The sequence below is a fragment of the Eptesicus fuscus genome, chromosome 12 (assembly GCF_027574615.1).
Source record: "Eptesicus fuscus isolate TK198812 chromosome 12, DD_ASM_mEF_20220401, whole genome shotgun sequence".
NCBI classification, from domain to species: domain Eukaryota; kingdom Metazoa; phylum Chordata; class Mammalia; order Chiroptera; family Vespertilionidae; genus Eptesicus; species Eptesicus fuscus.
The window spans coordinates 36,487,509-36,509,624 of NC_072484.1; the positions used below are offsets into that span (position 1 = coordinate 36,487,509).

Sequence of the window (22,116 nt, forward strand, 5' to 3'; positions counted from 1 at the left end):
GGTTGTAGATTATTGCTGAGGGGCGGGACTCAGCAACCCCACACAGACGGCAGAGCTGAGGTACGGAACACCTTTCCAAGACCTCAGCTTCTCCTCCATCACAAACCATGGTTAGACTTCTCACGATTTTTGGTTTGGATAGAGGATGTGTGAGACAGACTTGGGCTTCTGGTACGACTGTAGGCAAATTATTTATGCCAAGACTTCATTTCTTCGCTGGGTGGGATAATGATCAAGCATGTGGAAATGCCCAGCGCAGAGCCCATATACAGTACCTTGGTCCCTCCCTGAGCCCCAGTGAGTGGCTTGAGAGAAATAAGACCAGCAGTTGGGTAACAATGAGACATATACAGCTTTATTTAATAATCTGTAAAAAGTCGTACTCTGGCAGAGTGACGCATTCCCTATCTTGGCAGAAAGCGAATACTACGACGAAAAAGCCCCTTCCTAAGATTTGGAATTGTGCCGCCCTGTGTTTACATCTCGATGCTCTCAGTAGCTGGGCCCTGGCTGTGTGGCAGCTGGTTTCACCCTCCACCCAGCGATACTCACATCGTAGTAGGCTGAACAGTTTTACCTGGACAGGCTGCCTTACAGACTGACCCCTTCCCTCCTACAAAAGAGAGTTTGCAGAATTAAGAATCTTCCTGAGAAATGAGTTCTATCTCAACTTCACTTAGCTTCCATTAAGTGTGCTGAAAAAAAGACTATACTTATTAAATAGGATATTATGTTAATGCCAGTTCCTCTTCCCACTGCCATTTTCTCACCACCGACATAATTTTCAGGCCATACCTCTCCCTTTTTGGAGGATGGACAGTGTTTCTCCATCTCTCCATCACAGACCTGGAGGCATTTCTTGCAGATGTCTGGTAGTCCTATCAGACAGTTTTGCTCCAGCAGAGTGCATGCCTGGCATTTAGTTTTCAACCTTCCTGTTCTAATAGAGTCCAATAATTAAGCCACACCCACTCCTTGGAAACTACTCCATGTTGTACCAGAACCTCATTATTCATGGGCTTCTAACAGTACATATCCCTCCCTTTTATTTATGGAATAGTGTATGAAAATTCACTTGGACAGGAGCAGGTGGCTGGGCACCCTGCCTGCTTCTCTATGTAATAGGCTCCCTTCTATTGGTCACAATCTGTCAAGAGTTCAAACAGTAATTATGATCTTCCACATTCCTCAGAGCTGCTCTCTTCAGAAGTCACCTTGCAAATCTTGTTGACCAATTTGGAACCAAAAGAGAATGTAGTAACCTACCCAATCTAGAAAGCTGTTCTGTGTATTTCCCCTAAAAACACCATTGAAAATGCAAAAAAAGTCCCTTTTTTGTTTTTTTGTTTTGCAGAAGCTCTACAAGAAAGCATGTCTAAAACCACAGATCTACGCACACACAAACACAGACACGCGTGCTCACACACATACGTCAGGATTAAAGAATCTTATCAGATATGTAGTTGGGAAAGCATGGAGAAAAGCTGGTAAGAGAAGATATGGAGATTTGATCAGTTGAGGATGTTGGAATGTTACAGTAATGGCATGGAAGTGGTTCCTGGTACATACAAAAAGGGGCGTGGGCAGGCAGAGAATGATAAATCCAGGATACCAGAGAGAAAGAGTCAGTGGTCATGCAGGAGTTAAAGATAGATGCTGGTTTGCTGGATGAAATGTTATATTGTGGAGTGGTCGTTGGAGGAGGATGGACTTGCATGGTCCAGGGGAGGAGCATCTGCTTAGCAGGACACCTCCATGGTCTGGTGTCTGTCCAGAACATCAGGGGACTCAGAGGATTCTTGAGTTCCATCTGACTGATTGCTGGTAACAGATCGGCTGAAGGCACTTTCTCCAGAGCCGATACTACTTGAGGTTGAGTGGGTTCGTGATCGGACGAGCCGGGTCATGCTGGCAGATGGTACTGTAAAAAAGAACCAAGAGGACTAGAAGATGGAGCCCCGGTTAAACTCAGTTAATCCAGAAGTTTCACCAAAGGCTTTATGTTTAGCTTTCCCAATCCATTTAAGGTGACACCCAGGACAAGATAAAGCCATCTTCACTTTGCATTATTTGCTCTAGGTGAGTAGCTATATGCAAGGCTGCTTTAATCCTCTAGATCTGGAATCTTAGTTGATTCTTGTCCACAGCAGAACAAGGAGAAACCTAAGTCCAGAGTATGCCTCTTAGCTATGCCCACGCCATTCATAATGAATAATTAGGGAGGAAGCTTTGGGAACCCACACAGGTAACCAAAACCTGTAGTGCATGCAAGAATAAACCAAAAAGAAAGACAAACCACACAAGTATGAAGGTGTTTCACAAACACAGTGCAAGCCCGATACAACAAGACTACCATCCATGTCCACAGGCTACCTTGCTCCCTGGGGAGGAGACATGTAGGAAGGTGTGGGTTAGAGAGGGCTGGAGGGCCTGAAGCTGGTGGCTGCCTGAGCGGGAAGGGCTCGGAGGGTGGGTGTTTAACTCAGACTCCTGTTCTGCCACTGCTTGGAGCCTAAGGTCCTCCACTTGGCTGGAACAGGGCCTTACCCGGCATAACCTCTCTGCCTATCTTCCTGAAGCACCAGCCATTCCCTCCGGCTGTTACTTCAATTCTGGGGTCAAAAGATGCCATCACCTGCAGAAATTTCTAGGCACAGGTTCTGATGGTCCTATTTAGAATCAAGGTGGCCCTTTGATTCCTGTGTCTGGGAGTTAATACAAGGTTCAGTAGGTAATGAGGGAAAAGGGCCCTGCCTATAAGGTTTCAGTGCTCCTGTAACTTAACTTAGGACGACGAGAGGAAGCACTATTACTAGTATAACCCACTCCTTTCTTCCTTCCTGGGGGCCCAGGGCTAGACCTGCAAGCTAACACTCTTGGGGCACAATGAACCACGTTCTATCAGGCTCTCACTGCACAGGAAAACTGCGGACATGCTGCAGACAGCCAATGCAGCCAGGAGAGCATGGCTGGGAGGCGGGAGCAGGGCCAGCACAGAGGAAGGTACCTGACTCGGTGCTCAGGTGACTGAGCTGCACATACGGGACTGGAAGCAGGTGGACACAGGAAAAGGCAGGTTAGTGACCCGTGAGTGCCAAGTGGCAACCTCAGCTCCCTAGCAGACACTGACAGAATACTCTTAAGCCAAGGATTAAGTTTTTGTCTTTTGCTTTTTAAATGTTTTTTAAAAAACGACTTTAAAGAGAATAGAGAGAGGGAGAGAAACATTGATGTGAAGGAGAAACATCAATTGGCTGCTCCAGTACCTTCCCTACTGGGGATCAAGCCTGCAACCCAGGCATGTGTCCTGACCCCGAAGAGAAGACAACCTTCTGGTGCATAGGATGACATGCAATCAACTGAGCTACATCAACCAGAGTGCCAGGGTTGAAGTTTTATCTCAGGCAGGTGAGGCTGACGGATGCTCTATGGAATCTCAGATGTTACTTCTCTCAACCAGTCAAAGGTAATAGTCTTCCCCTCCACCATAAACAGCCATCCCTGCTTTGGTTTAGAAATGGGCTGGAAGGCCCGGCTGGTGTGGCTCCGTGGTTGAGCATCAACCTATGAACCAGGGGTCATGGTTCGATTCCCAGTCAGGGCACATGCCTGGGTTGTGGGCTCAATCCCCAGTAGGGGGCGTGCAAGAGGTAGCCGATTAATTATCCTCTCTCATCATTGATGTTTCTATCTCTCTCTCCTCCCTTCCTCTCTGAAATCAATAAAAATATATTAAAAGGAAAAAAAAAGAGAAAGAAATGGGCTGGAAGATCGACTGTTTTCTCGGAGAAGGATGAGAGAACTGGCTGGGAAAGGGGCCCAGAGGGACAGGTGTGGGCTTGGTTGGTAGCAGATCACAGACGGGGATCACATAGCCACTCCAGACAACACATACATGCTCTGCTGCCAGGTATTGGGCTAGACCCAGAGGCCCAGCTGCTGCCCAATGGCCATTATCTGCACTAATACCAAAAGCAGGAGAAAACCACCCTCCTAGGTGAACAGCTCTGTACCTGGGCGGAAGAGTTTTTCTTAAAACTCCAAGAAAGGAGCAAGTGTGGATAGTCTGTGACAAACGAGAAAGCTCAGGGGTCTCACAATTCGAGATCAGGACAGCGGCACGTGCTATGGACGCATCCTTTGACTCACTCTGAAATACTCTAAGTTCACCTCCTGCTGTGGAGCAGATTGACCTGAGGGCACTACTCTTTTCTCCTCTAGTTGCCCTTTTGTTTCTCTAGGCCAGCAGTCGCCAAACGGTGGTCCACGGACCACTGGTGGTCTGTGAGGTCCGAAAGGTTGGTGACGCTGCTCTAGGCCAGGAGTCATTAACCAGCTGAGTTTAAATGCAAATCATAATTTCAGATTTACAGCTAGGCCAGCCTAAGCTTCAGTGGTTCAACATGGGGGCTCTGCAATCAGACCGCCAGGGTTTGAACATGGCTCTGTGGCTGAACTGTTCCACTCTGGGAAATGTGCTTAGCTTCTTTGAGCCTTAATTTCTTCTGTAAGATAGGACAAATAGCAGAACTTACCTCTTAAGGTTATAAATACAGAGTGCCTGGTATATAACTATATAATCTCTAATTGCTTAGTAAATGTGTTAGCTTATCACACACACACACACACACACACACACACACACACACACACACTGCAGAACTGTTTTGGTTTCTACTTGATTTCAGGCTGGCTAGCACAGAGAATTGTGGGCTCCCACAAGATGTCAAAATGACCCCAACACCAATAAATTTTTGCTAGATAGAAAATTGTATACTACTCACTGTATCCCATTCCCTGCAAAAAGTACTTGAAGGCCTCAGTGAGCTTCCCGGGCTAGGATGACAAAATAAGAAGGCATTAATGTTTGTACAGGCAACGAGGCAGAGTCAAATAAATGCTTAAAAAAAAAAAAATCTCCTTACCTGAACTACTTGGGGCAGTCCACCACAGTCTGCCATCTAAAAGAGGAAAAATATGTAAGTCAGCTGGAACTTACACTTAAGGGAAATGCTCTGAATATCCACTAGTCCTTTCAAAAAAGGATAGGATTGAATTTTAGGTTCCTCAACTTAACGTTGAACTGTGTCCAAGTATACATCTCCTCAATGCACTCTTACACAAAGGCTTACATTCTAGCAATGACCTGGTACATAAATCTGAAAATGCTGTTACTTAGTCAGTAAGGCACAGAGCGTTCAGGCCCACAGTGGGACTTTTCTGTTCGGGGTGGTGGTGAGTTAACCATGGTCCCGCCTCCACCTGAAGGAATGTTACTCTCAGAGTCCTCAGTGTGACCCTAACTTCTCAGGGTTCCGTGTGTTCCAAGTTCCCTCTCAGCTCTATATTATATTTATTCCATGCCTAAGGGGATTCTCAAATCAGGAGCTGGCCCCAGCCGGTTTGGCTCAGTGGATAGAGTGCTGGCCTGCAGACCAAAGGGTCCCTAGGTTGCAGGCTCCTCCCCGGCCCTGGCCCTGGTCAGGGCACGAGCAAGAGGCAACCAATTGATGTGTTTCTCTCACATCGATGTTGCTGTCTTTCCCTCTCTCTTCCACTCTCTCTAAAAATCAATGGAAAAATACCCTTGAGTGAGGATTAAAAAAAATAAATTAAAAATCAGGTGTTGACGTGGATTCGGCCAACTCGCTTGGTCAGCCACTTTCCGGCCATAACTAGATTTGGTGAGGCTCTCTCTCACTTCATTAATCTTTTTTTCTTTTTTAAAATGTTTTAGCTGATTTTTTTTTTTTTTTTAAGAGAGAGAAAGGAAGAGGGAGAGCGAAACATTGATCAGTTGCTTCCTGCATGCACCCCGACTGGGGATCAAAACTGCAAGCTGGGTATGTGCCCTGATTGGGAATTGAACTGGCGACCTTTTGAAGTACAGGATGACAACCAACCAACTGAGCCACACAGGTCAGGGCACTTCATAAATCTTTACATCTGATTATTCTCACTTGTGCAAGGATTTCTAGGGTTCTGTTAGCATGCATTGGAATTACCTGGAGGACTCGTTAAAACTCAGAATCTTGGGTTCCTGCTCTAGAGATTCTGGGGTTGGGTAGGTTCAAAGAATTTGCATTTTGCAACAAACTCCCAGGTGATGCAGATTCTGTCAGTCTGCAGAGAATGATGTTTCTAGGGCATGATGGCCAAATAAGAGCCACCCTCCTCCTTCCCCTGTTATGTATTTGGTACTCAGACAGTATCCTATTCAGGCTGACTGGCATTTAAAAAAAAGATGTGAACCCCATGGTTTCTATTCACTAGCACAAGAACTTTCCTTAAGGGAGGGACTATTATTTAGCACATGGGATACTACAGACGGTAAAGAAATTTGGGGTTAATAAGAAATAGTCCTCTGAAAATTTAAAGTATAAGAGCAGGAACAAACATCTAACATGATTTAAGTATAAAACAGATCTAACTGGTACAGGTTATATTTTTATGATGTTTAGGAGTCAAAATCTGATTAGAACCATAAATCAGTTGCCATATGCAGAGAAAGAACATTGGGAGAAACTATTTGAAGCTTGACATCTATCAAGTAGTTGGAGAGTCAGTTCACTCATGGGGTTGTAGATGGGCACTTTGGCCCACATCTATGGCTACTGCAGAGTTCACTTTTCTGTTTCTGGAGTATGGATTCAAACCTGCAGTGAGAAACTAATTTGAAACCACATACTTTAAAAACATTCATATTTCAGACTAGTTCATTAATCACCTGGGCCCCAGAACACTTAGTTTTGTCCCCTCTGAGTATTAACCTCATGCTATATTTCCAGGAACTATGGGCTGCTTCTGGTGACAGCACTTCCTTTTCAATCACACTTCAAAGAGAAAGGGAAGAAAGCAGGTGTTTCAGGCTGAGAAGGCAGCAGTAAGCAACATAAAATCAGCACTCATTTCTACAGTACTCCAAATTCGAACCAAAGCGTCAGTCCCTAAACAATACACTAGAGGTGCTAGAAAAAGCAAGAGTAATGCTTTTGCCTGGAGTTCAATCAAAAGGGGAGAAACTTGATACTAACCCTAAACATTTAGTACATGAGCTGTTCTCTATTTGCCTAAAAGAGAGGTTATTGGGAGCTTCCTTTCTAATACAATAGGATTTAGCATATAAAGAATTTCTATCCATTATCTTAATTCTCACAAAATTAAATAATGCTTATCTATAATAATAAAAGCCTAAGCAACCAGCACAACTGAACAGACGACCGACCAGGCTGCGTGGGGCGACCAGGCCAGCAGGGGGGTTAGTGAGGGGCGACCAAATGACCGAACAGCAGGCTGTGTGGGGCAACCAGACCAGCAGGGGGGTTAGTGAGGGACAAACAAATGACTGAGCAGCAGTCTGTGTGGGGCGACCAGGCCGGCAGGGGGGCAGTTGGGGTGACTAGGCTGGTGAGGGGCGGGACAGTGAGGGGCAACCAAATGACTGAGCAGCAGGCTGGATAGGGCGACCAGGCCGGCAGGGGGGTTAGTGAGGGGCGACCAAACGAATGAGCAGCAGGCTGTGTGGGGCGACCAGGGGGGTTAGTGAGGGACAAACAAACAACCGAACAGCTGGCTGCATGGGGCAACCAGGCCCGCAGAGGGGGCAGCTGGGGGTGACCAAGCTGGCAGGGGGGGCAGTGAGGGGCGACCAGGCTGGCGGGGAGGTCAGTTGAAGGTGACCAGGCCGGCAGGGAGGGCAGTAAGGGGCAACCAGGCTGGCAGGGAGGGGGCAGTTGGGGGCGACTAGGCTGGCAGGGGGGGCTGTTGGGGGTGACCAGGCCAGCAGGGGGGCAGTTAGGGGCGATCAGGCAGATAGGCAGGTGAGCAGTTAGGAGCCAGTGGTCCTGGATTGTAAAAGAAGGATGTCCGACTGTCGGTTTAGGCCCGATCCTGAGGCAGTCGGACATCTCCCGAGGGGTCCCGAATTGGAGAGGGTGCAGGCTGGGCTGAGGGGACACCCCCCCCATGCATGAATTTTGTGCACCGGGCCTCTAGTGAAGTATATAATGACATGGGAAGATGCTCATGTCAAAAAAGTTGAGGAAAACAGGGCTAGCCCTAGCTGGTTTGGCTCAGTGGATAGACCGTTGGCCTGTAGACTGAAGGGTCCTGGGTTTGATTCTGGCCAAGGGCACATGCCTGTGTTGCAGCTCGATCCCCAGTAGGGGGTGTGCAGGAGGCAGCCAATCAATGATTCTCATCATTGATGTTTCTATTTCTCTCTCCCTCTACCTTCTTCTCTGAAATCAATAAAAATAATAAAAAAACAACAACAGTGCTATAAATATCCTATAGTCTTGATGATCTAAAAATGTATAGGAAAAAGACATCAATATTTTTACCATAGGTTGCCTTTGGGTGTAGGATTATGGATAATTTTTACTTACATTATTCTTTCTACTTTTCTCTATTTTCCAATTTTCTACGAGAATATATTAAGGAAATCTTTTCTTAAAAAAAAAAAAAAAAAGAATGAGAGAATCTCAGAGAGCGAGAGAAAGAAGCTTTCCTTCTTTCTGGGCAACTATTCCAGAAATACATTAATCTGAACCCTGTATAAAATACTCTGATATGGTTGACAATAAGGAAAGAAGATGTATTACCTTTAGCAAAGTTGTATTTATAGGATTCAGGCGAGAATTGCATTCAACCTAAAAAAAAAGGAGAAAAATTTAGGAACTACTAGAAATAGAAGAAATAGCTTGGCATGAGAATGATCTTCCAGGATCAACAGCTCAGTTTGGAGGTTGCTGAATCAGCCTAAATAAATAAATAGGAGATATATTTATATGATGCTCTTTATACCTGACATTTCTGAATAGATCTAAAAATCTGGCTAATTTCACTACTGAATAAGTTACAAGTAGACTCTTTAAAGAATCACATGTTGAATTTAATTCCTTTTACTACCATACATAACATGGGGCGAATTACCAACTTCTTTAAAAAGTGAACTGGACCTGTGGCCGTGATCACCTGCTGTGGTCCTGGTGGCTTCCCAGACAACTGACCTGGCTGAGCCCCGTGCACCTCCCCTGTCCATTTCCTACCTTTGTCCTATGCCCTGGAGGTAGTGGGTTTGCCATTCCTTGCACCCAGACTCTATTGTGCCTCAAGGTCTTTTTGGCTGTCTCATCTAAAGTTGAACCCTCTATGGTTTTTCTCGCACAACAGTCATCATAATGAACAATTATAACCTTGTGTATTTACATATTTGGTATCTTGTACTCCTGTATCCACAAAGGCAGGGACCTCAAAAAAATGTTTTGGGGAGATAATCTCTAGATTTAGCAATGTTTTTCTGGCCAATCTGATAAACTGGATCCCTCACCTTTTACAGATTTGCCAAGCACAGACATACAAAGCACTGTACACTAAGAGTTTGGAATCTAGTGTGGTGAAACATAATATAAGACAGAATGACATCACTTTAAAATTTCACAAGCGAGCTGAGTGAGTACAGAAGAATGACTGGACTTTCTGGAGATACAGTAGAAGTAGTGGGTGTTTGAAGGTTTCCAGAGTCAGGGGGGAAGCATAAACAAAGGCAGGGGATGTGAAGTGCATGTACAGAGCACGTGTAGTGCTTCAGGGGCAAGAGTCTGATGAGGAGGACGCAAGTGGGTTGAGACTGGAGAAGCAGACTGACGATTATCACGGAAGGCAAAAAGCCATGGCAGGTTTCTGAGGTGACAGGGTGTGAGCTGTTTAAAGAAAGTAACCAGCAGTGGCCTGTATGACGGACTGCAGAGGCAGAGAAACAAGTAGGTTTTGAAATGACCAAGGAAAGAACCAGTAATCCAGCTGAACTTTTGCTCTAGGCAGGTACATACAAAACACTTATAAAATCAGGGGATGACTGAAAAGCTAGGATCATCAAATCAAAGTTTTTATTCTATATAAATAACAATACAGGCAGTGATAAACAAACATACTAGTTTACTACAGAATATGCATTAACCCTAAGGGGTAGAATTACTTATTTTAAAAATGTTTTTATTCATTTTTGAGAGAGAGGAAGGTAGAGGGAGAGAGAAACATCAATGAGTAAGAAACATTAATTGGCTGTCTCCTGCATGCTCCCCCATGGGGGACTGAGCCTGAAACCCGGGCATATGCCCTGACTAGGAATGGAACCGGTGACCTCTTGGTGCATGGGACGAAACTCAACCAACTGACCCACATCAGCCAGGATGAATTTTTTTTTTTAAAGAACTTCATTAATTTTAGAGAGAGGAAGGGAGTGGGAGAAAGAAACATTGATACATTGCCTCCTGCACACCAGGGATCAAACCTGCAACCTGGGTATGTGCCCTGACCAGGAATCGAACCTGTCACCTTTTGGTGTATGGGACAATGCTCCAACCAACTGAGCACACTGGCCAGGGCCTAAAAGATAGAATTAAAAAACTGCCAGGCACAGTGCTTAGAATACAGCAGATAGGCAATAAATATTTTCTAGAAGAATAAACTCCCAAGTTCAGTTTACTATAATAAATCATGCTTTCCTCTGGTTCAACAATTTGTAATTTCTATAACTTTGTAAGAAGTCTCCATATCTGGTAGGCTAAGCACAATGGTTATTTTTTGACACGTTTACTCCACAAATGCAGAGTCTCCATCTTACTCTTTTTTGTATTCTCTATAACACCAGGCAAATAAGAAAAGCTCAAAAAATGATGCTGAATGAATGTGAGGAAGAATAGCGAGTAACAGTGCTTACTTTGGCAGCACATATGCTAAAAACAATAGCTACCAACAGTGACCAGAACTTGTTTGAGTTTCTTCTTGCTCTTCCATGCATAGACAGGCCTCTATTCTCTACCAGCTTGTGGGATTAAAGTGCTCTGCCTGGGGAGCTAGATCTGAATCTGTCTAGAACAGCATCTGCTTTGTGGCACATATAGGGCTAGCCATGTTCTTCTCCACAAACATGAAAGGTGTGAGCCCCACCCACCGGGCTCTCAACAGTGGTTAGAGCGTTGGCCCACTACACCAGAGTGGAGGGTTTGATTTCCGGTCAAGGGCTCATACTTGGGTTGCAGGTTCAATTCCCAGCCCCAGTCGGGGCACATGTAGGAGGCAAACAATCAATGTATCTATTGATGTGTCTCTCTCACATCAATGTTTCTCTCTTTCTCTCTCCCATTCCCTCTCCTCCCTCCCTTTTACTCTCTCTCTCTCAAAAAAAATCAATTGAAAAAATATCCTCAAGTGAGGATTAAAAACAAAAAAAGGTATGAGCCCTGGCTGGTGAGGCTCAGTTGGTTGAGCATCGTCCCCTGCAGCAGGTCACTGGTTCAATTCCTGGACAGGGCATATGCCTGGGTTGCGGGTTCAGTAGGGGGCATGCAAGAGGCAGCCAATCAATGATTCTCTCTCATCACTGATGTGTCTATCTCTTCCTCTCCCTTCCTCTTTGAAATAAAAAATATATTAAAAAATAAACATAAAAAAGACAAATAACTCAGCATTATTAGGGAATTCTAATTAAGGGTATTTTCTTTTAAAAAATATATTTTATTGATTTTTTTACAGAAAGGAAGGGAGAGGGATAGAGAGGTAGAAACATCAATGAGGGAGAAACATAGATCAGTTGCCTCCTGCACACCCCCTACTGGGGATGTGCCCGCAACCAAGGTACATGCCCTTGACCAGAATCGAACGTGGGGCCCTTCAGTCTGCAGGCTGATGCTCTATCCACTGAGCCAAACCAGTTAGGGCTAGGATATTTTCTAAAATCAACACTATTTTTGTTTTAAGTACACATTTATGAAAAAAATGTGTTTCTAAATCCTCACCTGAGGATGTATTTATTGATTTTAGAGAGAGGAAGGGGGGAGGGAGAGAGAAACATCGATTGGTTGCCTCTAGTACTCGCCCCAACCAGGGATAAAACCCAAAGCCTAGGTATGTGCCCTAACCACGAATCAAACCCATGCCCTTCCAGTGTACAGGACAATGGTCCAATCAAGCCACACTAGCCAGCGTGAAAAATGTTCTTGATAAATGTTTTCACAGAACCTATCTCTACCTTTTCGTACAGAAAAAACTGACCTTTATAGAAATCCTTCTTGGTGAACTGGGATCATCACTATAATTTTACTAGAGGCCCCGTGCACAAATTTGTGCATGGGTGGGGTCCAGTCTGCCCACCCCCCACCATGGTGTGTGTGTGTGTGTGTGTGTGTGTGTGTGTGGCAGGTTGATTTGGGGCGGGGCCTGCCAGGGTGGGGGGGGGGAGGGAAGAGGCAGTTGGCCAGCCGGCCCCGCCCCCCTGGTCAAACTCCCAGTCAAAGGGACAATTTGGCCAAAACCGGTTTGGCTCAGTGGATAGAGCATCGGCCTGCGGACTGAAGGGTCCCAGGTTCGATTCCGGTCAAGGGCATGTACCTTGGTTGCGGGCACATCCCCAGTGGGGGATGTGCAGGAGGCAGCTGATTGATGTTTCTCGCTCATTGATGTTTCTAACTCTATCTCTCTCCCTTCCTCTCTGTAAAAAATCAATAAAATATATTAAAAAAAAAGGGACAATTTGTATATTAGCCTTTTATTACATAGGTTTACCTTTTGGGGGAAATTTTTTTTTTTTTTTTTTATGTGAGGGTCAGCTGCCTATGTGCTCAAGCCATACCATGTATTTTATATGAGAGATAGACTGTTTTACAGGGCAATACAGGGAGATGTGAATATAATCTATCATCAACTGTATCTCACCCTATAAACACTCCCTCTCCCAGCCCCACCTTTCTGCCTATGTATGCACTCCTGATTAGTTATTAGGTTCCCTTTCTAAAAAGCCTTACTCCCTAACATTTTGCTCTAAAAAGGGCAAAAGTGAAAGCTGCCAAAGAAAACCGGGTAACTTCACACAGGTACTTTAAGTTATATATGCTATGGGATACACAAGCAAATGCTAATAGATATGGAAAACTGTCACTTCATTTGTAACCACAGAAGTGCAAATTAAATAACCTACCAATTAACTAATAGAATTTAAAAATCTAGTGCTGGACAGGCATTCTCAAACATTGCTGGTGGCAACACACTTATGAGTCCTTTTTGGAAAGGAATCTGGAAAAATATATCAAAAATCTTACAAAGGTTTATGAAACACTTCTGGATATACATCCCCAGGAAAATAATAAAAAATTCAGGCAGATTTTATAAAGATGTTCAACAGCAACATATTAATGGGACAAAATCAGAAATAATCAACAGGAGAATGAGGTTAAATAAACAAGGGTACATTTATAAGACTGAATTATACAGATATACTGACTTTATACTATGAGAAAATGCTATCAATAGTATTAAGTAATCAAGTCCCAAAACCTTGTAAAAAACTTATATAAAATAAAAGTTTGCCTTTAGGTAACTGGATCATGATTCTTCCTCAAGTTCTTCTATTTTTCATTTTTTTTCATATTTTCTACAATGAGCATGTATTATTTTTAACATTGTGCTATGTGCTTAAGAAGGAGGTAGAGAAAAGCACACAGGCTCCAGCAGCCTTCCAGCCTGCTGATTCCGTCCCAGATTTATGGTGGCTGTAGAACACCGATGCTGCTAGCAATCTGACAATAAGCAAACAGTGTTTAGTTGAACTACTTGACACAAAGTAAACTGATCCCTTCTGATGAAACCTAGTGATCAAGGAGGAATTCATTTATACCAAAAAGCAAGAACTTATATTTGTAATCAGAAATAACAAAAACTAGTATTTACAAACTGTTCCTAGCGCATCAGCAGTGTGCTATATACATTTTATTACATTTCAATCTCATTCATCTTCACAACATCAGGACATACTTACCACAGCCTCAACTGCGGGTGAATTGTCCCCTACCACCAATAAAGTGGAACACCTGCAGAAAGCCAAAATAAGAGGCAACACTCAGCAAGCAGAACATAAGCTCCACTGAACCCTGAATTCGTCTATGAAAGGCAAAGATATCCAGCAATTTAGAGGGGAAACCGAGGGACTTACTTTAACGTCTTTGATTTGTTATCATTCTGGCCCAGCATGGGTCTTTCAATCTCCAGGTCTCTGCGTCTAGAGAAACAAAGGAAGCAATGCCCTTTTTCAGGTAAAATCATGACAACTCTTCCTGGTCATGAAAACCAAAGTATTTCAGGGAATGTAAAAACTACCTTTCTTTCACACCCGATTAGGGAAGGGGCCCTTATGCGGTTTGTTCACAAGTAGCCATCCTGAATGGTAGAGCAGGAACAAGGTTCCTAGCTCAACCCTGAAGGACTATGTGGGATGCTAAAGGAGGCAACTGTAAAACTCAACAGGAACGCTACTGAAATCCTCAAGTCCTAAGGGCATTTAATTTTCCAACTTGTTTATAAAGGAATAAATTCCTTTTAAGAGAAGGGATATTTTTGGGGGGAGAAGGAGGGAACATTTTCCTTGTAACTAACATAGTTATTGACTAAAAAGAAAGAGGTTCTGTTCATGTTACTTCTACAAGATGTCAGCAAAGAGAAACTGAATTAAGGCCCAAGATTCTATCATTTGTCCCCCCCACATGCACTTTTCTGTGCTACCTCAAATTGTGTGTTTTTATGTGTGTACATAACTTTAGGTACTTTTAATCTCAAAACATCTAAAGACAACTGGTACTTGAACTTGCACAAAACAGCCTTCAGTTCATTCATTCTTCTTGACAGATGTTTTCCTGTCTAAAAGCCCTTCGTGTTCTATTGTGATAGGTAAAACAGCACAAAAACAATCCCATCACACATTAGAAGAAGCAGTTCATTTCCCCTTCCCCTCTCCCCTGAAAGTCCATTATGTTTTTAGACCTGGTCTGCATTTAAGTAAATAGGAAACAACTGTACCCGTTATAAGAACACAGGAAGAGCTGTAGGTTTTCTTGGTTGATATCTTGGGCAATATGCAGTTTGTAGGTTTGAATCAGGTCCAGGTTGGCCTGTAACTCTTCCTAGAACAATGGAAAGACGCAAGTAAACTTCTGCGTTACAGTATAAGCCTCCTGTGTCTGGTTTGCAATATCAATGTCTGAAACCAAATCTCCCTGCCCGTATTTGTATCAGACTGGTTCAGTGCCACATTCTGTGTTGGATGAGGGCACCAAAGGATCTGTGATGGAAAAGGATGGTAGCCAACTCTAGGTCAAGCGCAAAAACTTGGGAATATGCTGACTAACACTACCTTCAGCTCAGTGGAAAACTACCCTAGATTTGGATTCAAGTACTATCTGTGGAACTCAGGTCACCTAACCTTTCTGAACCCATTTCTTTATTTGTGTTTTTTTCATGTTGTGCCATTTCTCATAAAAACAGAGACAGTGTCTGTAAAATGAAGATAATAACCAGTTACAGGGCTGTTTTAAGGATTATATAAGAAAAGTTATATGAACTGTAAAGTTAAAATAAATGGAAAGTAGCACTTCTCTTAATAGCCATAAATCTGCATAATTAATTTACCTATATCTTAACTGACATAACCAGTATATTACTATTTATATACTATCATTTAATAATATACATTATAGAGTTATATATTACATTCCATTTGATATCTTACTAAGTCAATTTATAATTTAATCTTATTACCAACACTATTAAAGGTATAAAACTCAAAAGAAACAAAATGGCATACACAGTAAGAAGTGAGTCTCCCTCCCTACCACCCATTGCCCAATGGTCCTCATGCTGGCCTTCTTGGAGACCATCAGAACAAGTTGCCAGATTCTTGGGTACATAAGCATATATGTACATATGTGTACGTACCCCCCCCCCCCCCCCCCCAGTAAGCAGTTTTAAGCAGAGGGAAAATGTTTGCATTAGAAGGAAAAAATGCATCAGGAACAGCAAGAGAATCACTTAATCCAGAGCAGTGTGTAAAGGTCACCAGCAATCCTTGGGAGAGGGAGAGAGATAAAGACAACATTTGTTTGCCTTCGCACTGTCATATGGGTGAAGTGAGGCAAGAATACCGTTGGAAACTGACCAAATGGATCCGTCTACCTGAAGCTGAACTGCACTGGAATCACTCCAAGGAAACTTGGTCAATAATAAAGGTATTATAGTAAGAAAAGTAAACAATAAATGAAGCATAGAATAATTAGAGATGAAATTATCTCCAGCTCCCCCTTGAAGGTCTGGAGAGGAACTTGAGTAGCAAAGTTGGAGATAAAAAAGGGAAGAAATGATACTGATATAAAAGAAGTAAAACTGAAAAGAAAAAAAAAAAAGTAAAACTGGCTTAAGTACTAATAGAACTTCTTAGGCAAAGCTGTTATGTATAAATTGACCTCCACCCACCTACCTTTAAAAAAAATACAAATTGTTAGACTTATTATTTTACACACTGCTTTTCCACTTAAAAGTATGGCAGGGGTCATTCCTTATTAGGACATTTGGAGCTGTCTCATTTATTAAAACTACCTGTTTTCCCACACGCCTGGCTAGTACAAACAATCACTCTTTAATTTTTGCTAATGTGATAGATTAAAAAAGGGGGTATCACTGTGGGTTTTTTCTATTAGTGAAGATGAGATTATTCATGTTTAAAAACCTTATTTGTTTCCATTTCAAAGCAATACAAACATTTGCTTACTATCAGCCTTGTGACAACCCATTGCCTATGACCTTACACGTTTTTAATTAAACACACATTATATATGTGCCCAGCCAGCAACCTATGAACCAGGAGGTCATGGTTCGATTCCTGATCAGGGCACATGCCCGGATTGTGGGCTCTATCCCCAGTGTGGGGCATGCAGGAGGCAGCCAATCTATGATTCTCTTTCATCATTGATGTTTCTATCTCTCTTCCTCTCCCTTCCTCTCTGAAATCAATAAAAATATTAAAATAAAATACAGTTTAAATACACATTATTTATATATTGTGAGGATGTTCCTGCTTTACAGAAATTATTAAAATTCTGGTCTTAGCTTTCCCTATTTAAAATAGTATTTCTAACATATTCAAATGAAAGCCTCAAAGCCTCATTCTTCCATGCCAGGCACTGTTAGAAGACCTTAGAAGTAACTGCTTTCCCTAATCAACCGCTCACAGGTATCCTAGAAGTCTGGCCCCAGGTTACTTAACACCCCTTGAATATGTCTTATAATTTCTTTCTTATTGCTTTTGAGTAAACTATTCCCGCTTCTGGAATGATCTCCTTCCTCCCCAAATCTAAAATGTTGAATTTTATCCACCCTTCAAGACCCAGCTGGGATACTTTCTCTACCTTGAAGCCCTCCCTGATCCCAAAATCAGAAGTAAACCTCTCCTGCCTTTCAATTACTCTAGGTGCCTCACACTACCTCTCGTAAGGAACCCTGGGATGACAGAAAGAGAAAAACAACAGAAACAGACTCAGGCACACTTGGCTTCATGTCTCCTCCTAATATGTTACTAGCTGCTAACCTTGTGTAAACCAATTCATTCTTCACCTGTAAAGTGGGAATAACACAATACCCATTATGAGATTACTAGACTGAATTTATTAATGTAGATGAAAGATCTGAAATTGGAAGGTGCTCAATGAAATGTAGATCTTACTACTTATCCTTCTTTACCCATGCTATAATAGTGTGTGTGTGTATATATCCTCTTCCCACAGGGTAAGCTCCTGGAGTACAAGGGCCATATATTATACACCTTTGTCTACCCCAGTGCACTAAGAATAGAATTTTGTGAAGTCTGTGAACTGGTTTTTAAGGTCTACAGTCAAAACCAAACATGCTATGTCTTCAGGAAAGTAACTACACTACCCACTATTATGTAGTGCAAAGATCATGATATTTGAGAATTCTAATTAAAGATGTTGGATTAAAATACAGCTTTACTCCTTCAAGAAAAATAAAAATATTTTTCAATCATAAACTCATAAGAACAAATAGGAAAAGTGAAAACAGCAATAACATTTTAAAAGTGGGAAAACAGAAGGAAAACTAATCACTCATTTAGCAGACTTGATTAAAAATCCTAGAAGAAAACACAGGCAGTAAAATTGTAGACATCTCACATAAGCAGAATTTTCGCTGATACATCTCCTAGGACAGTGGTCGGCAAACTCATTAGTCAACAGAGCCAAACATCAACAGTACAACGATTGAAATTTCTTTTGAGAGCCAAATTTTTTAAACTTAAACTTCTTTTAATGCCACTTCTTCAAAATAGACTCGCCCAGGCCGTGGTATTTTGTGGAAGAGCCACACTCAAGGAGCCGAAGAGCTCCATGTGGCTCACGAACCGCAGTTTGCCGACCACGGTCCTAGGGCAAGAGAAACACAGACAAAAATAAACAAATGGGACTACATCAAATTAAAAAGCTTCTGAACAGCAAAGGAAACCATCATTAAAATGAAAAGAGAGGGAGAACCAAGATGGTGGTGTAGGTAAACACCTGTACTTGCTGCCTCCCACAACCACATCAAAATTACAACTAAAATACAGAACAACCGTCATTCAGAACTGCCTGAAATCTGGCTGAATGGAAGTCCTACAACTAGAGAAGAAAAGAAGAAAGTGCATTGCCCTAGCTGGTTTGGCTCAGTGGATAGAGCATCAGCCTGTGGACTGAAGGGTCCCGGGTTCAATTCTGGTCAAGGGCACATGCCTGGGTTGCAGGCTCGATCCACAGTAGGGGGTGTGCAGGAGGTAGCCAATCAATGATTCTCTCTCATCACTGATGTTTCTATCTCTCTCTCTCCTACTCCTTTCCTCTCTGAAATCAATAAAAATAAAAATATTTAAAAAAGAAAAGAAAGTGCATTGAGATGGTAGAAGAGGCAGAGGTATGGAACAGGCTGGTCCAACACCCACATGTGGCATTTCTTTAATCAGTAGGGTTATCTCCAAGGCCTCCCATGAAAAGCAGGGGGTCCCAGCCCCACACCAGACCCCAAGCCCAGGGTTCCAGAGCTGGGAAGAGAAGTCCCCATAAACTTTGGGCTGTAAAAGCCAGCTGGGATGACATGGAGGCTGCTGGATTCCCAGGTGTTCCTCTTAAAGGGCTGGCACACAAACTTACACTGTCCAGCTTCCTCTGAGTTCCAGTGCTGGATGGTGGCTTTGGGGGAATCCAGGTACATATGGGGAGAAACTGGACTGTCTGGCATCTGGGCAGGAACTCAGGGAGTCAGCTTTCTCCCAGACAGGGTGCACACAGAGTCACTGTTCCTATGCTGGGACTTCCCAGTCACAGAGCTGCCATCAGAGTAGCCCACACTGTTCTCTGCCCTGGTGATTCCCCGACACCCGGCCACATTCAATTTGCAGCCCCACCCAAGCTGTTTGCAGCCGCTTTTCCATATGAATTGCTGTCCTGGCTCAGACTTTGCTAAAATCTCTTAAACAAGCAGCAGCTGGAGTCAGCATGCCCCAAACCTATCAATAGAAGACCCAAGACCCAGCAGTAGCCTGCCTTGCTTCACAGATGGGCCTCACCTGGGCACTTGCTATCCCAATACAAATAGCAGCAACCTGCAGATCTTTCTGTAGCTCCTGTCAGGTGGCCCTAGACCAGTGATGGCGAACCTATGACACGCGTGTCAGCATGCCGAGGATGAAACATTTGCTGCTCCTGAGGATGAAACATTTGCGACTAGAGTCTTGGAGTTAGTTTTTTCCTCAAGTGACACACTACCCGAGTCATGCTCAGTTTTTTGGTGAAGTATGACACACCAAGCTCAAAAGGATGCCCATCACTGCCCTAGACAGTGGCTGACTTTGTACCTCTCAGGAGGCCTGAGCCAGTGCAAACGGTGGATAGCTTCAGGCCATAGCAGATTACAATTCTACACTTTCACAAGTTACACATGTAAGGGGAAGACTTAATGAGCACCAAAGCCCCACTGAAGCAAGTCCTGCTCCATTGGGGTATCTCCTGCATAGCATCTCTTCCATTGTAGATGCAGCTGGTCCTCACAGCCAATTGGCCTGGAGGCCAATTCCTCCCAGTGACGCCAACAGTAACCAAGGCTCAACTATAACAAGACTATGCACACAGCCCATATAGGGGCACACCTAGAGTGCCCAGCTCAGGTGACTGTGGAGACTGAGCCACTGGGTCCTACAGGACACCTATTTCATAAAACTACACTATCAATTCCGGGAGAATTAACAGCTCTACCTAATACATATAAATAAACACAGGAAAGCAGTCAAAATGCAGAGACAAAGAAATATGCTACAAAAGAAAGAAATGGAAGTAAGAAGCTACTGGATACAGAGTCCAAAACAATTGTTATAAGGTTACTCAAGGATCTTAATGAGAGCTTCAAGGGATTTAGTAAGACTTTCCAGGATCTAAGTGAGAATGTCTAAGACATATAAAAAAGGCCAGTCAGAAATTAAGCATACACTAACTGAAATAAAGAATAATTTACATGTCCTAGCTGGCTTGGCTCAGTGGATAGAGTATTGGCCTGCAGACTGAAGGGTCCCGAGTTTGATTCCAGTCAAGAGCACATGCCCAGATTGTGGGCTCAATCTCTAGTAGGGGGCGTGCAGGAGGTAGCCAATCAATGATTCTCTCTCATCATTGATGTTTCTATCTCTCCCTTTCCCTTCCTCTCTGAAATCAATAAAAATATATTTAGAAAAAAAAAGAATAATTTATAGGGATTCAATAGTAAAGTAGAGGATTCCAAGAATCAAATCAATGATTTGGAATATGTGAAAGCAAAAAACACCCAATCAGAAGAGCAAAAAGAAAAAAGAATCCAAAAATATGAAGACAGTGTAAGGAGTCTCTGAGACAACTTCAAGTGTACCAACATTCACATTATGGGGGTACCAGAAGGAGAAGAGAGAGAGCAAGATATTGAAACCCTATTTGAAGAAAACTCCCCCTATTTAGTGAAAGAAATAGACTTACATGTCCAGGAAGCACAGAGAGCCCCAAACAAGAAGAACCCAAAGAGGCCCACACCAAGACACATTTTAATTAAAACTAGAGGCCCAGTACACGAAATTCGTGCACTTGGGGGCGTGGTGGGGGGGGTCCCCTCAGACCAGTCTGCACCCTCTCGCAGTCCGGGAGCCCACAGGGGATGTCCAACTGATGGCTTAGCTAAGGATGTCCGACTGACAGCTTAGGCCTGCGAGGAGCGGGCCTAAGCCATCAGTTGGACATCCTTAATGCTGCTGTGGAGGCAGGAGAGGCTCCCACCACTGCTGAGCAGTGCTCTCCCTGTGAGAGGGCACTGACCACTAGGGGGCAGCTCCTGCATTGAGCGTCTGCCCCCTGGTGGTCAGTGCACATCATAATGACCGGTCATTCCACAGTTTGGTTGATTTGCATTTTAACCTTTTATTATATAGGAGACCAAGGATTAAAGACAAAGAGAGACTTTTAAAAGCAGCAAGAGAAAAGCAGTTAGTTGCCTACAAGGGAGTGCCCATACAAATGTCGGCTGATTTTTCAACAGAAACTTTGTAGGCCAGAAGGGAGTGGCAAGAAATAATTGAAGTGCCCAGTCAGCATAGCTTAGTGGTTGAGCGTCAACCTTTGAACCAGTAGGTCATGGCTCAATTCCCGGTCAGGGCACATGCCCAGGTTGAGGGCTCAATCCCCAGTATGGGGCGGGCATCAATCATAGATGTTTCTATTTCTCTCTCCCTCTCCCTTCCTCTCTAAAATCAATAAAAATATATTTTAAAAAAATGGACAAAGGACTGGAATAGACACTTCTCAAAGAGGACATACAGATGGCCAAGAGACGTATGAAAAAATGCCCAATGTCACTAATCATCAGAGAAATGCAAATTAAAACTAAAATGAGGTATCACCTCACACCTGCCAGAATGGCTACCATCAATAAATCAATAAACAAGTGCTGGCGAGGATGTGGAGAAAAGGGAACCCTAGTGCACTGCTGGTGGGAATGCAGACTGGTGCAGCCACTGTGCAACACAGCATGGAGCTTCCTCAAAAAAATTAAAAATGGAACTGCCTTTTGACCTAGCAATTCCACTTCTGGGAATATAGCCTAAGAATCCCAAAACACCAATTCGAAAGACTATACTGGTATGCACGCCTGTGTTCATAGCAGCATTATTTACAATAGCTAAGATTTGTAAACAGCTCAAGAGCCCATCAGCAGATAAGTGGGTAAAAAAGCGGT

The 22,116-nt window shown here is 43.3% G+C and overlaps 1 protein-coding gene across 3 annotated transcripts in view; it reads right to left on the reverse strand.

Moving 5' to 3' along the window:
* Positions 1 to 328: 328 nt before the first annotated feature.
* NDRG3 (NDRG family member 3) overlaps positions 329 to 22,116 on the reverse strand; it is an 81,087-nt gene continuing 59,299 nt past the window's right edge. For all 3 annotated transcript variants that reach the window (XM_054724043.1, XM_054724042.1, XM_028157779.2), the window contains 7 exons: positions 14,851 to 14,954; positions 13,991 to 14,056; positions 13,817 to 13,868; positions 8,604 to 8,651; positions 4,926 to 4,961; positions 4,785 to 4,836; positions 329 to 1,921 (listed from right to left, as the gene is read on the reverse strand). In XM_054724043.1, coding sequence (XP_054580018.1) covers positions 1,740 to 1,921; positions 4,785 to 4,836; positions 4,926 to 4,961; positions 8,604 to 8,651; positions 13,817 to 13,868; positions 13,991 to 14,056; positions 14,851 to 14,954 — 540 coding nt within the window. In that variant the 3' untranslated portion in view covers positions 329 to 1,739. The remainder of the gene's footprint in view (positions 1,922 to 4,784; positions 4,837 to 4,925; positions 4,962 to 8,603; positions 8,652 to 13,816; positions 13,869 to 13,990; positions 14,057 to 14,850; positions 14,955 to 22,116) is intronic.